Source organism: Rhinatrema bivittatum, chromosome 1 (genome assembly GCF_901001135.1).
Source record: "Rhinatrema bivittatum chromosome 1, aRhiBiv1.1, whole genome shotgun sequence".
Classification (NCBI taxonomy): domain Eukaryota; kingdom Metazoa; phylum Chordata; class Amphibia; order Gymnophiona; family Rhinatrematidae; genus Rhinatrema; species Rhinatrema bivittatum.
This window is the reverse complement of record NC_042615.1, coordinates 240,226,181-240,240,762: the sequence shown is the minus strand read 5'-3', so window position 1 is coordinate 240,240,762 and position 14,582 is coordinate 240,226,181. Positions and strand designations below refer to the sequence as shown.

General features: G+C 44.4%; 1 protein-coding gene across 3 annotated transcripts in view; it reads right to left on the bottom strand.

The window, feature by feature from the left end:
- The window catches only part of RNF103 (ring finger protein 103), a 144,118-nt gene that overhangs the window by 88,958 nt on the left and 40,578 nt on the right, over positions 1 to 14,582 (bottom strand). For 2 of the 3 annotated variants that reach the window (XM_029592924.1, XM_029592930.1), the window contains one exon: positions 10,441 to 13,437. The exons of the other annotated variant lie outside the window; for it this stretch is intronic. In XM_029592924.1, coding sequence (XP_029448784.1) covers positions 11,865 to 13,437 — 1,573 coding nt within the window. In that variant the 3' untranslated portion in view covers positions 10,441 to 11,864. Of the gene's footprint in view, positions 1 to 10,440; positions 13,438 to 14,582 lie in introns of those variants that run through there. 3 annotated transcript variants of the gene reach the window in all.

Genomic DNA, 14,582 nt, shown 5'->3' with positions numbered 1-14,582 from the left:
GATCCAGATGTTGTCGGCTGAGAAAATCCGCCTGAACGTTGTCTATGCCTGCTATGTGAGAGGCCGCTAGCCGGAATAAGTGTCGTTCCGCCCACTGCATTAGCCTTTCCGCTTCCCACGCAACCAGGCGACTCCTCGTGCCTCCCTGTCTGTTGATGTACGATACCGTGGTTGCATTGTCCGAGAGAATCCTGACCGCTCTTTGACGGACAAGCGGAAGGAACCCCTGTAAAGCGAGGCGAACTGCCCTTGTCTCCAACCGGTTGATGGGCCACCGTCTCTGTTCGTGCGTCCAAATGCCTTGGATGGAGCTCGACTGACATACCGCCCCCCAACCTGTGAGGCTGGCATCCGTGGTGACCACCAACCAATCCGGTGTCTCCAATGATACTCCCTGGGCCAGACTTCAGGGATCCAACCACCAACGGAGACTGAGCCGAGCTGCCTGTGGAATTGGAAGAACCGCACTGTAATCTCGAGATACCGGCTTCCACCGGGATAGTAGAGCCTTCTGTTGAGGCCGAAGGTGCGCAAAGGCCCACGGAACAAGATCGATCGTGGAGGCCATAGTCCCCAGTACCTGCAGGTAATCCCAGGCTGTTGGGACTTGGAGTGTCGAGAATCAGAAGACCTGTTCTCTTAACGCCTGCGCTCGCTCTGGACATAAAAACACTTTTCCCCCTCTCGTGTTGAAGTGAGCGCCCAGAAAATCCAATGACTGAGATGGCGTAAGACGGCTCTTGTCGTAGTTGATTATCCAGCCCAGCGATTAAAGCAGGGACACTACCCGTTCCACTGCAAGGACCCCCTGGCTTCGGGACTTTGCCCGAATAAGCCAGTCGTCGAGATACGGGTGAACCAGGATTCCTTCCCGGCGAAGGGCCGCTGCGACTACAACCATTACCTTCGTAAAGACCCGAGGAGCTGTTGCTAGACCAAAAGGCAGCGCCTTGAACTGGAAATGCTGTCCCAGGATCTTGAAACGGAGATATCGTTGGAAATCCGGATGGATTGGGATATGGAGGTACGCCTCCGTCAAGTCCAAGGAAGCGAGAAATTCCCCTCGATGAACCGCCACTAACACCGACCTGAGCATTTCCATGCGGAAGCGAGGTACCCGGAGCGCCCTGTTGACGGTCTTGAGATCCAGAATGGGCCGGAAGAATCCCTCCTTCTTGGGAACTACAAAGTAGATGGAGTAGTGACCTCGACCCAGCTAGGTGACAGACACCGGTCTTATCGCTCCTAAAGCACGCAGTCGCTGGAGAGTCTGGCGAACGGCTTGCTGCTTGTGGAGAGAACCGCAAGGAGAGAAAAGAAATCTGTCTCTGGGGGCGCGGACAAAATCCAACGCGTAACCTTGTCTTAGGATGTCCAAGACCCACTGGTCCGACGTGATTCGAACCCACTCCCTGTAAAAGAGAGAGAGCCGGCCCCCCACCCGCGGGGTCAGCTCGTGGGCTAACTTGGCATCATTACGCTTGCTTAGAGGCTGAGCGAGGTGCTGTAGCATCCTTGCCTGCCCGCCGACCCCGAAAGGACAGATTCCAGCCTTGTGAGCGATAAGATGGAGTCCTTGAAGCTGGTTGTTGTCTGTTTGTCCGAGCGCGTCGCTGGTTCCGGGATCGGTTTCTGGAAAAACTAAACGATCTAGCTGAGCGAGGCCTGTCCTCCGGAAGCTTGTGCACCGCTTTCTCATTCAGAGACTTGATTATCTGGTCCAAATCCTCACCAAATAGGAACTTTCCCTTAAAAGGCAATGAACCCAGACGCGTCTTGGACGAGGAGTCCGCCGACCAGTTGCGGAGCCACAGAAGACGGCAGGCCGAAACCGCTGCAACCATTGACCGAGAGAGAACTCTAAGAAGGTCATACAGTGCATCCGCACCGTAAGCCATCACGGACTCTAACCTATCTGCCTGTTGAGCTTCAGCAGTAGGGAGATCTTGCGAGGTGAGTAGTTGTTGAACCCAACGTAAGCCAGCCCTCTGCACAAGGGCGGTTCAGATGGCCGCCCGCACTCCGAGGGCTGAAACCTCAAAAATTCTCTTCAGATAGACCTCCAACTTCCTATCCTGTAGATCCTTCAAGGCCATTCCACCCGTTACCGGGATGGTGGTGCTTTTAGTGACCGCAGAGACCGCAGAGTCCACTGCTGGTACTTTTAGGAGGTCCAGAAAATCCACCGGAAGAGGATATAGTTTTTCCATAGCTTTACTGACCCTGAGGGAGGCTTCTGGTGTATCCCATTCCCTAGAAATCAGTTGTAAGAAACTTGGGTGTGTAGGGAACGCCTTTGCCAAGGGTCGAAGACCCGCAAGGAGGGGATCTCCCTTCTTAATTTTGGGGTCTGAAGGTGTTGGATCTGGGGGGGGAGGATCAATGTCCATCTCCTGGAGAATATGTGGAATGAGACCTTCCAACTCCTCTACTTGGAAGATGCGAAGTACCCGCGGATTGTCTCCTTCAACCTGTGCCGAAAGAGTAGGATCATCCCCTACTGAGTCCTGACTCACATCTACCTCTGGTGGTGGACCCGTGGGAGGCTTGGGAGGCATCAGAGTCGAACCTATGAGCTGGTCCACGCCCTGTGCCGAAGGTCCCCCTAGTGAGGGATCCAAACGTGGTATCTTGGCAGGGGGAGGACCCCAGGCCGATCCCAGGGGCTGACCGCAGCTCTGTAAAAAAGCACGATGCATTAGAACTACAAACTCCGGGGAAAATCCTGGCAGCCCTAGAGGTAGTCCCCCCAGGGGTTCCCCTACCGTAAATTGCTCTCCTGGACCGACCGTGGGTGTCAAAACGGCTGCTTGCCGAGGAACTGGGTCCCCCGGTTCCTCACAATCTGAAGCGCCAGTTTCCTCTTCAGAAAACAAAATGGCCGCCGTTCCCGCGCTTAGCGGGAACGGGGCCTGCCGCTGACGAGATGTGCCGTCCTCCACTTGGTGTCCTGTGCCGTCCCCCGATGGCGTGCCAACTTTCTCGGTAGGTGCACAGCCCCTCGCTAGAGAGGCGGCTCCCCAAACGCCCGCAGGAAACACAAGTCGCCGCCCGCGACCTGAGGGAGGAGCTCCTTCCCCTCGGGGAGGCAGGAACCAGACGGCGCGGCAGAGACCTGTAAAAGGTCCTGGCGATTAGCGAGTAACGCTAAAACACCCGCCCCCCTCCTACCGACCCAAGAGCTGCCGGGGAAAGGACCTCCCAGAAGCCGGCGGCCCCGAGGAATGGCGCATCGCGGAGCCGCGGGTCGGTATCCCACGACGGGCTCGGGAGGGGGGGGGGGGGGGGGGGGGTCGAGAGATAGTAAACCTGACAGGAAAATTACCAAGAAACGCCGCCCTCCAGTGCCGCACGAAGCGGCAAGAGGTGAAATTAACTGTATCTGTAAGAAAATTTAAACACTTACCCCCATATCCAAACAGGAATAAAAGAGAGAATAAAAGGGGAAAGTGAACAGAAAACAGCAAGTCAACAAGGTCCTGTCAAAAATAGTACCAGACAAAAATGTCTGAAACAATAGTTATATCTAATTAATTAAATTATTAAGACTATATATTTTTTTTTCTTGATCCCTCAAAAGAACAGGAAAAGGCCTAACACCTAAAAAACCTGTGCTGGGGACTGGTCAGTCCCCTGCTCACACCTGCTGGAGTCAGAAAATACTGAGGATTGAGGCACAGGGGGTGAGGTCATATAGGACCTCCCCCCTCGAGTTTTGCTTCTGACTCCACCTGCTGAACTGGGAGCATAACCCACAGTCTGGACTGATCCTTGTACGTACAGGGAACAGCCTGCTCCTGATCTCTCTCCTGCCATGACCCCTGTCACCTGCCAAACCTGTTGATGCTATCATCCTTTGGCAAACCCACAGTATATACCACAGCATCAGGAATAACTGGACACATTCAGAAATCTCCATCATCAAAATCACACCAGAGCTGCATGGGCACACAACCACACCACACAAATGGAAGCAATGTTCGTACCAATCGTGGCAGTAAAAATACACACATTAAAAAATCCGCACTAGCATTAGCGCGGCTCCCTGCATTGCCCATGATTAGGTAATCGCCTTCTTTGCATGCCATTAGCATTTATTCACACAGAAAAAAAACTCAGGTCTGTAAGCACGCTTGTATATGCTTTTTTCCCATGCACAAAGCTCTTATTACATCCCCATATAGGGCTTTGCATGGGAAAATGCATACAAACATGCTTAGATGTACGTACAATCCCACAGTGGCTTCAGTGCACCTTATTCCATCAGCCTCTAAGTGTGCAACAATCTGCTTTACTGACTAGTTGGCTTTGTCTATCTACTTTGATGCTCCTATACTTTCCAACGGGCCGATTCAGTAAAGTCCGCGGGAGAACGGACGAACGCCCGCGATTCTGCATTTAAATTAGGTGGTGTGGTAGAAACGTGCAAAAGGAGGCGCTAGGGACACTAGCGCGTCCCTAGCGCCTCCTTTTGACCCGGAGTGGTGGCTGTCAGCGGGTTTGACAGCCAACGCTCAATTTTGCCGGCGTCTGTTCTCGAGCCTGCTGACAGCCACGGGCTTGGAAACCGGACGCCGGCAAAATTGAGCTTCCAGTTTTTGGCCTGACAGCCGCCAGCCCATTTAAATTTTTTTTTTTTTTTTTTACTTTTTTACTCTTCGGGACTTCAGACTTAATATTGCCATGATATTAAGTCAGAGGGTGCACAGAAAAGCAGTTTTTACTGCTTTTCTGTGCACTTTCCCGGTGCCGGCAGAAACTAGCACCTACCTTTGGGTAGGCGCTAATTTCTTAAAGTGAAATGTGCGGCTTGGCTGCACATTTTACTTTCTGGATCGTGCGGGCATACCTAATAGGGCCATCAACATGTATTTGCATGTTGAGGGTGCTATTAGGTGCCGCGGGTTGGACACGCGTTTTCCGCCCCTTACTGAATAAGGGGCAAGGGAAAACACGCGTCCAAGGGCAGGTTAACATTCAGCCTGTACTGTATCGTCCTGCAAAGGAATATACTGTGCCCTAGTTGGGTGCAGAAACACCCATATCTACAGAGTAGATAGGGATCTTCACAGCATACCTTTGTGTCTGATTATATCCACTAAACAGCTTCCATTTGTTAGTAGCATCTCTGTCCCCGATATTAATCAAGAGAAGTAATGCTGCTGGCTCATAGTTATGCAGATCTTGTTCCTGGTCACTTACATCAGCTAATTCATTTCAACTCCCCATGTATACAGCACTCTCAGTCTCAGTACCCTCCCATTACTGACTTGCATCACATGTGTACCATCACAAAGATGTTTTTCCAATATGTCTGTGCTGTGTACCTCTGGAAAAAATGATGGAACTTAAAAATGCAATTTCAAGGACTTTATTGAAAACCCTTCAACCAGACTGTTCAACTTTGACCATAACAAATTTCCCTGGTTCAGTCTTAACCACATTTGAACAGGTTGCTTCCAACCAAACATGTTTCAGGTGGGCTTGTCTATTACCAGCTGTTAACATAATGCTCCTTCACAGATTGCAAACCATATTGTTACAGAATGCCCCATTTTCTGTTGCCCTAGCAATGTATCTGTGCTTGACTAGTTATGTTGAGGGCCATTCCTTGTAAAATGTCATACAAATATAAATATACTATATTCTATATATCCTTAAAGCCCTCACCTGTTTGGTGTATATCAATAACTCACTCATCTCCTGTTTATTCCTAAAAAATGTGGATATAGCAATATAGCAACATAAACCTAGACCAGCGGTTCTCAACCTATGGGTCGCGACCTCGGCGGGGGTCGAACGCCCAAAACGCAGGGGTCGCGCGCTCCCGGTCTCTCCCGCTGCCGTTGCCGCCGGGCTGTCAGCACGTTCAAGCCCAGTGGGAACGGCAGCGGCGCTAGAAGAAGCCCTGCACCCGCGGCTGGGCCTTTTCTTCTTCCTGCGCCTGCCCCTCCTGTGACCCGGAACAGGAAGTGAATCGTGGTGCGCGGGAAGGAGAGAGAGCCGCGCGAAAAAGTAGCAGCGGCGGCTGCAGCATCGGCCCCCGAGCAGTTGAAGCAGCCGGTAATGGAGAAAGGAGAGAGCAGCACGAGCCTCCCGCAGCCGATGGGATTCTTCTTTCTTGGCCAGTGGAGGCTGCTGCAGCTCCCATTTGTGCTCGGGGGGAGAAGAGGAAGTGAGTGAGAGAAAGAGAGAGAAGCAGCCAGCCAGCCTGTGTGTGATTGACTGGTCAGAGAGCTGATGTGTGTGTGTATGTGAGAGACAATGAAAGTGATTGCTCAGGGAGATTACTGATGTGTATGTGAGAGTGTGAGACATCAGTCAGGGAGGTGACTGATGTGTGTGTGTGAGAGAGAGAAAAAGCATGGAAGGGAGAAGTCTGGGTATGTGAGAAAGCATGGGCGTAAGAAGCCTGGTGTTGTGGGGGTGAAAGAAAGCATGGGAGTGAGAAACCAGGGTGAGTGTGCATGCATGAGAGAGAGAGACTGCTTGGTAAGGTGATGGTGTGTGTGAGAGAAAAAGACTGGTGTGTGTGTGTGAATGAGAGAAAATGTGATTCAGGGAATGAGAAGCCTGTGCACGTGGAGAGTGAGCATGGAAATGAGAGAGACTGGTGTGTGTGTAACAGAGAGAAAGTGATTATGGGAATGAGAAGCCTGTGCATGTGGAGAGAACAAGCATGGGAGTGAGAGACTGGTGAGTGAGTGAGTGTGTGTGTGTGAGAGAGAGAGACAGAGAAAGTGATTATGAGAGTGAGAAGCCCATATATGTAAGTAGAACACAGGAGTGGGAAGCCTGTGTGTGTGTGTGTGTGTGTGTGTATGGCATGAGAGAAACTGTTCAGGAAGGTGACTGGTGTGTGTGTGTGTGAGAAAGTGATTATGAGAGTGAGAAGCCCGTATATGTAAGTAGAACACGGGAGTGGGAAGCCTGTGTGTGTGTGTGTGTGTATGGCATGAGAGAAACTGTTCAGGAAGGTGACTGGTATGTGTGTGCCAAAGACTGTTTGGGAGATGATTGGTGTGTGAGAGACAGAAACTGGTCATGGGGGCATGACTGGTATGGTGTGTGTGTGTGAGAGACATGGGCACTAAGGAAGAGGACCATAAGTATAGAGCTTAGCTTCTACTGCTGCTTCTGGTGAGTGCCACGGCCTGCAGGGAAGGGGAGTAGGAGAGCTGCTGGAGGGGGTAAGTAAAGGTGGCTTTTTAAGTTTATTTTTCTTGACTGCCATTTTAATTGTGTGATGTCTGCTTTTTTGAAATATTTTATTGGTGTTTGGAGAATGTTTAATAGTTTTTATGCGTTTTTAATTGTTGGATGTTCATAGCTGTTTTGAAACATTTATTCTGCTTATTAGTATAGTTTTACAATTATTTCTGTGTGGGGATCTATAGCTGCTTGCTAGTTCTGTTTTCCTAATAAGAGGTGTATTGGTTTTTAGGACCTGATTTAATATTTGTAGTGTTGCCTTTTCATAGATAGGGTTGCTCCTGTTTGAGTGTATTCCATAATACAGGTGTAACTGTGTGCGGATTAGTTTATGTGCATTACTACAGATCCTGGGAGTATGTTAGGTCGGTTCTGTGTCTGTTACCGAGATGAGATATTTTGCTAGCATGTAAGCGTTTGTATCGGTCTTATTTGTTGTGTTTTCTCAGAGGACATCATTGGTGGTAAACTGCTGTCTTTTCATAAGTAGGGCTATTGAGCCTGGAAATAGAAGGAGTTTGAGTTGCTGTTACAGAGATGTCACTAGAACCAGAATATCTTTTTTGTAGGGTGAGTTGTATGGGGAATGTCATAATTCTGCTTTACATCCATTATTGTGGGTCAGGGGGGTTCCTGTGGATACAAACTGTACTTTTACATCTAGCCCCGTGACGATCATGGGTCAGTGTGCCATGCATGTGAGAACCTATGGTGAGTTGAGTTACATTCACATTATAAATGTCATAATTAAATGATAAGTGTGCACTAAAATCCAACCCCATCCATAGCCCCGCCCTCACCCCACCCTCACGGGGCAAGGGCGGGGCGAGGGGTCACCGCAAAATGAGGAACTGTATTGCGGGGTCACGGCATTAGAAAGGTTGAGAACCACTGACCTAGACTATACTCTGTAATATGACATTTGTGAATATATGCTTTGTGGTAAGCAAATTTACAGATTTTTGACTAGTTTCCTGTTTCCCATTAATTGCTATGGAGTTATGTGCTGATATTCAAGTGGAACCTTGCTTTATTTATTTTGATTTATTATCCACATTTTAATAAGAAATTCACTGAAGGTGGGATACAAGTAAAGTAGTCACATACAATGCAGCAACATAAGTAGCCTAACACAGAATAAGGTGCATAACGTTATTACTAGACTTTCACTTAGTAGTAATAACTACTTTAACTTCATTCTAATATACTTTCAGTTTGTGATAGATGCAGTTTATCGTGATATACTTGCAGTTTATTGAAGATTTTTAATATAAGTTTCCAAAAATGGAGAGTCGGGTATTAAAGGCCTGATGGAAAAGCCACATTTGCATGCTTCCTAAAATGGGGAAAAGTCATTTGGCAGAACTCTTCTAGGAGGGAGTTCCATAAGGCAGGTACTGCTTCCAATAATGATTGTCATCGAGTATCTGTTCTTCGGATTTCTTTCGTCTTCAGCATTGTAATGAAGGTGCCAAGTGAAGACCTTAGTGGTTGGGGAGGGGCATATATATATTTCTCTTAAGTAGTTTAGTCTGTCTCCTCTTACAGCCTTGAAGATTAGTGTCAAAGGACTGAAAGTGAGCACAGTTTGTATAAAATTGATGCGATTATGGTCATGCAACTGAGTTCTGAATAATCTGAAATGTATAGAAAGCTTTAGCAGTAAGACCCCAATACAGAGCATTACAATAAGGGTGCTGTATTGCCATGGCATGGATCACTGTGATAAGACTCTTCTTCTCAAAGAGGGCAGATAGTAGTGTAGTTGGAAGAGGCAACTTTACTATCACCTGAATTTGTGGGAACATGGTTAGTTCCTAATCCAGCAGTACTCTAAGGCTTTTTCCTGTTTGTAGCAGAATCTAATAAGGGATTTCAGCTCATGACTTGTCTGTGCATGTTTTATATTCACAGAATGTCTATTTTATTTGGGTTTATATGAAATTTACTGTTTTTAGTCCATTCTTGGATGGCTGTAACATGTAATTAAGGTGGGTTTTTTTGTTGTTTTTTTTAATCACATTTGGTTTGGATTCATTGGCAATACAAACTGGATGTCATCCCCAAAGATGTATGCTTCTACATCAAAATTCTGATTAGCTGTGCTAGTGGTTTTAGGTATATGTTGAAAAGGACCGGCGATAGTATAGAGTCCTGAAGGATTCCGCATTCCAAGGCATTGACAGCATTATCAGTGAAAAGAACAAATTTTTGCCTGTCATACAGAAAGGAGTTAAACCAGGCTAGGACCTTGCTGCTTATTCTGGCCTCAGCTAGTCTTGATAGATTTTACAGCATAACATCAAACTAACAGCACTGGAACGGCTGCCTGGCTTTGATTATGGTCTTCAAGGAAATCATTTAACAAGATGACGAGAACTGTCTCTATTCTGGGTTCTCGTCTGAATCTAGATTGGTAAGGATTCAGCTACTTTCTCTCCATCAGCTAGTCATTTAGTTGAGTTCATATCTACTTTCTCTAGAAATGGGATATCAGATGCACAGTATTAATTTTCTGGTTTGTCTGGATCCATGCAGTTTTTGTTGTTGTTTTTAACCAGGATCAAACCACCAGGTTTTTTTTTAGATCTCTGGGACGTAATCCTTCAGAAAGAGAGGCGTTCACAATTTTACATGCTCAGGTTTTGAGGCCCTCATTTGTTAGCCTAACTTGGATGGGCATGGGTTGAATACAGGTTTTTGAGCATAGGGAAGTGATATTTTTTTCAAACTCCATCCCTATTTCAAAGTTTGACTTCACTAGGGCTGAGGGAGGTGGGAAGAGAGGTGGCATGTGGGGAAGGCATATTGGAAAAATAATAATGAGGTCAATAATGTTGAAGATGACAAGGTAGGGCCATCCTAAAATGACATGTAAAAGGGAAATATGCAATATCTTCAATATACATTTTAAAAAATATTGTTTGAAGAGGGTTTGTAGGATTAGACTTTTTATTTTCCAAACTCAGCAAATACCTTTTTGCCAGAAATTTTTCTACAACCCAAATCTGGGTGAATCAATCTCAGATAGAAAAGATGACATTATTCCAACAGTTCTTTGTTGAGGAAAACTCCACATCCATAATTAGGCACAGAAAAAAGGAAGAATGAATAATTTAAAAAAACAGTACACAAATGCTGCAGATACTCATTTTCACAGGTTCTGAATTAAAAATACTGAAATCGGTCCATAGGATGATTGTTTCCATGAAGCAGCAGAGACAGGAATTATGTTATATTTTTATTTTTTCACAGATAAGTAAAAACAATGGAACAGGATTTTGTATTTACCAAAAAAAAACAAAACATTTAAATTTAAAACAAAAATTCCATTTTGTTTGCAAATTAATTCTATGGAGGCTTTTCCCTCATTTTCCTGACTCTTAGAACATATATTAACGAAGTATGTGTGTAGGACAAAGATTCACAAAGAGAAAACATTTAAACAACGCATTTACTTACAATGCAGAGGGAATGGCTTCACTTTCAAATTACTCATACTGTTTTCATACTTGGTATTCAGTTCTTGATTTAATTGGTCTTCATTTTCTGTTCTAGTCACAGTGGGAGACTACTCTGCAATTACATGTTGATACATTATCTACTGTGTTCTGATTTAGGGTTGGAGCTGAATCCAAAACTCTAGTTAAATGCTTTTTTAACCCAGGACTAATGCCTTCCAAAATAAATCAGGAATAAAACTATCTTCCTGAGTGGGATTTCTCTACGGTTAATGTGGAATTCGTGCTATAACTTTCTTCTTATGTAAACACTAGCAGCAGTGTGTCTAGAGCAGATGCACATTCACCACTGCATTAGAGGCATTTGTAGAAAAGTATCATTCATTTTTTAGGCAGCTTCCCTAATCGCAGGGAGCTACTTTGTTAGCAAAAGTATCCAAAGTGTCATCAGTCAAGTTGCTGTTCTATTGGTCCATGCACGATAATATTCTAATCAAAGTGGACCAATTTGGTCCATATTATGTGTGATGCCATTTTTGACACTCTTACCAATGACTGTTTCCAAGAGAAAATGAATCTATTTTGAAAAATTTCAACAAGATCTTAAATACAATTTTCAGATTTATACAGAGCAAGCCATGCAGTTCACTATGGGGTTGATTCAAACGAGCAGAGCCAGCATACTTCTCTCACACAGAAAGTGATACATGCCAGGAAAAGCAGAATCAGATAAATCAGCCACCTTTGGTGCAAATCATTTCTGTGAGGAACGTTATGCACCAGCCCAGCAGTCTGAATCAGCCACCACGTGAACTTCTGAAGTACTGCAAAGTGTAGAGCAAGTGGAATTTTCACTTAAAACCATAATTATCTTGATTTTTTTTTAAATAAGGATTTAAAAGATTACCCACTTCTAGCCTGTAAATCTCTGATGCTTTAAGTAATTCTTGTATTTAAAAATACAGCATTAACTTTTAACTTTCAAATGTTGTAAAGAAAGTTAATTCGTAATAGGTGCGCATTCAGATTTGACACAAAAGGCAACCAAATGATTTGCATTATTATAATGTATATTTGACTTTACTGCACTAACATTTAAACTAAACTTTAAACCACAAAACCTGTAAGTGACTAACGCTTAAGGATGAGCTGTAAGTGTTGAAAAGCTTACAAGAGGACACTGGGGCTTAGCTAGGATGGCACGTCATTAGATAATGGCTGTTGATGTACATACAGTTGCTTTTTTTTGTAAGAAGCCCATCGACAAACAGGACAGCAATGTCTCCCCCCAGCCAACCACATTACGATACAGTTTTGGTGAAACACATGGCCACAGGGTAAACCCATTAGCAAACACCCATTTTCAAAATTCTCTAAACATACTACACATTCTGTGCAGTGCAACATATTAATTGGCCAAACTGACCAATTGGGTTCCATGTCCTCTTCAGTGCTACATGAACCATATGACCGAGCTCTCCTTTCAAATGGGCTATCATGGCAATAGTTACTGGCACAGGAGCAATTCTGATGGCTGCATGTAGATGTTTCCTCACAAGAATTATGCATTGTGCTTAATTCATCTTCAGATATACTTTTTTCAGTATTAGGAATATCTTTGTTTTCCCCATCTGAATCATTGTCACTTTCCTGAGAACCTTCCAGTAGTTCATCTTCAGAACAGGTACCGAGAAACCGGAATCGCCATGTTGGTAAGTTCTTTATATAATCAGTTGGAATCAGAGGGTGAAGCCACAAATCGGGGAATGCTAATCGCTCCAGAAACAAATCCGGGTCTTCATCCCAATCAGAATCAATGGGAAAATGATGAAAAGAAGCAATTGGATGGAAGAGGTAACTTGTGTACCAATCCCACAGACTGGACAACCACTCCAAGTTATTAGCATTTATCTCATCATTGTTGTTACGTCGTCTTTTTCTCTCAAAGTAATCTATTAGCAAACCATGACCAAGATAAGTGCTGAGAAACAGAGCAGGATGTGAAGAGTAGAACATCCAGTCAGCCCTTACCCATGAAGCCAAAGTGGTTGTATTAGAATACCTTAAGAGCTTTAAACTATACTCATAAAAGCTATCTAGGTAAGGTAGCTGCAAAAACCCCAATACAGGTAGCCAGGATATAATTAATAGGGAATTATATGTTCCTAAAGTGCTTATTAGAACCACAAACCGCTTTATAGTCGCGCCTTGTGTGATAAAAAGGTCCATCCAAGCCATGAGATTAACCAACACTAAGCTCAAGACAAATAAATCATTAACTTCTGGTTGCAATGAACGCAAAAATGCATCCATGCCCCGAAGTGATATAAATTCTCCTGTATTATTCCCATATCTGTAGATTCCTTCAGGAGTTCTAAGAACATAGGATGGTATCGTGTAGACCTCAATCTCAGACATATAACTTTTATTGTCCCAATTTTCAACATTCACGAAAATGAATTCAACTCTTCCAGTAAACTTCACACTTAGTGCAGAAAAGAAAGCAGGGGGCTGGTCAAGGTTTGCAAAAAGGTATATTTTCACTTGATACTGGTCACTTTTGTTCCATTCATCTTTTAAATGTTCAGAATTATAAATTGTTTTGATTCGGGAAGCAGCATGAGCAGTTATCCATTTAAATATGCATTCAGTTTCTATTTTGCGTCCGCTATATTCTTTAAGCATTACTTTCCCTTTGGAAGTACTGGTTTGTGGAACAGACATAACCAGAGTGGATCGAACCCAGCCTCGTTTCCTGCAGTATCTGAAAAAAATAAAATAAAGATTTAGCTTCAAGAAATTCTGCATGTAGACTACATTGTGCAGCAAAGTACAGCAGAATTTGCCTTCTGACCTGCATCAGAAGAAAGCAGCTTAATTATCAGATAATCAACTATTCACATACAATAGTCAGAAAGTGTTGCTTCTAAATAAACGAGCAACAATGAGCAGAAACATTACCATAAGAAGTGCAAAATAAAGGCTGTATAGTGAAGGCGGCGAACACTATGGGACCTAGGAATGGAGTAATATTACCTAACAAGGAGTTGCCTTAGGAAAATGAATAGAAGACCTAATGTTTTGCATGCTTGGAAGTTGGCATGTCTACTTTTTTCTCCAGCCCAATATCCGAGAGATTTTGAAATTGGAATGTATCCATTTTGCTGTTAGAAGTTGATGCAGCCCATAACCTAAAGTAGGATTTAAGAAAAAAAAATTTTTAATGTTTTTGCTGAAACTTGGCATGGTTGGGACTTTCAATCTGGACCCTGGTTTTGGAGTTTGAGCATCAATACTTTGGTGAAGAAAAGGAGAAAAGCAATGAATTTAAGTTAGGAATTTCTGATGAATTATAGTTCTGTGTGGGGGAAATCTTTTGCCTAGTTTAAATATTTGTGTGTGTGTGTGTATCCTTTACACACTGTGGACACATGGTTTTTCATTCTGAAAAAATATTTCTAAAAATTAAATTATTTATAGAACACTAATTCGTGGATGCCTGGAATGACCTTCCGGAGGAAGTGGTGAAGACCAAAACTGTAAAGGACTTCAAAGGGGCGTGGGATAAACACTGTGGATCCATAAAGTCTAGAGGATGTGAAATGAAGAGTGGTGGCTCACGGGAACGACAGCTACCACCTGGTGATAATACCCTTATTCAATAAACATACACACGGTTAATGCGACTCCAACATTGCTCTAAGCTTCAGCAGCAATGAGGAAATGTGGAAAAAAGGATTTGCATTCAGAAAAAAGCAGGGAGTAGCTTGCTTGTTACAGTGGTTACTACCCCAAACCAAATAAGCCTAATACTTCACTTTCAATGCATATAAAGCATAGCTCTCTGCTTCAAGGCAGCGGGGAATGAAGAAATGTGGATCTATATTCAGGCAACAACCAACAAGGACT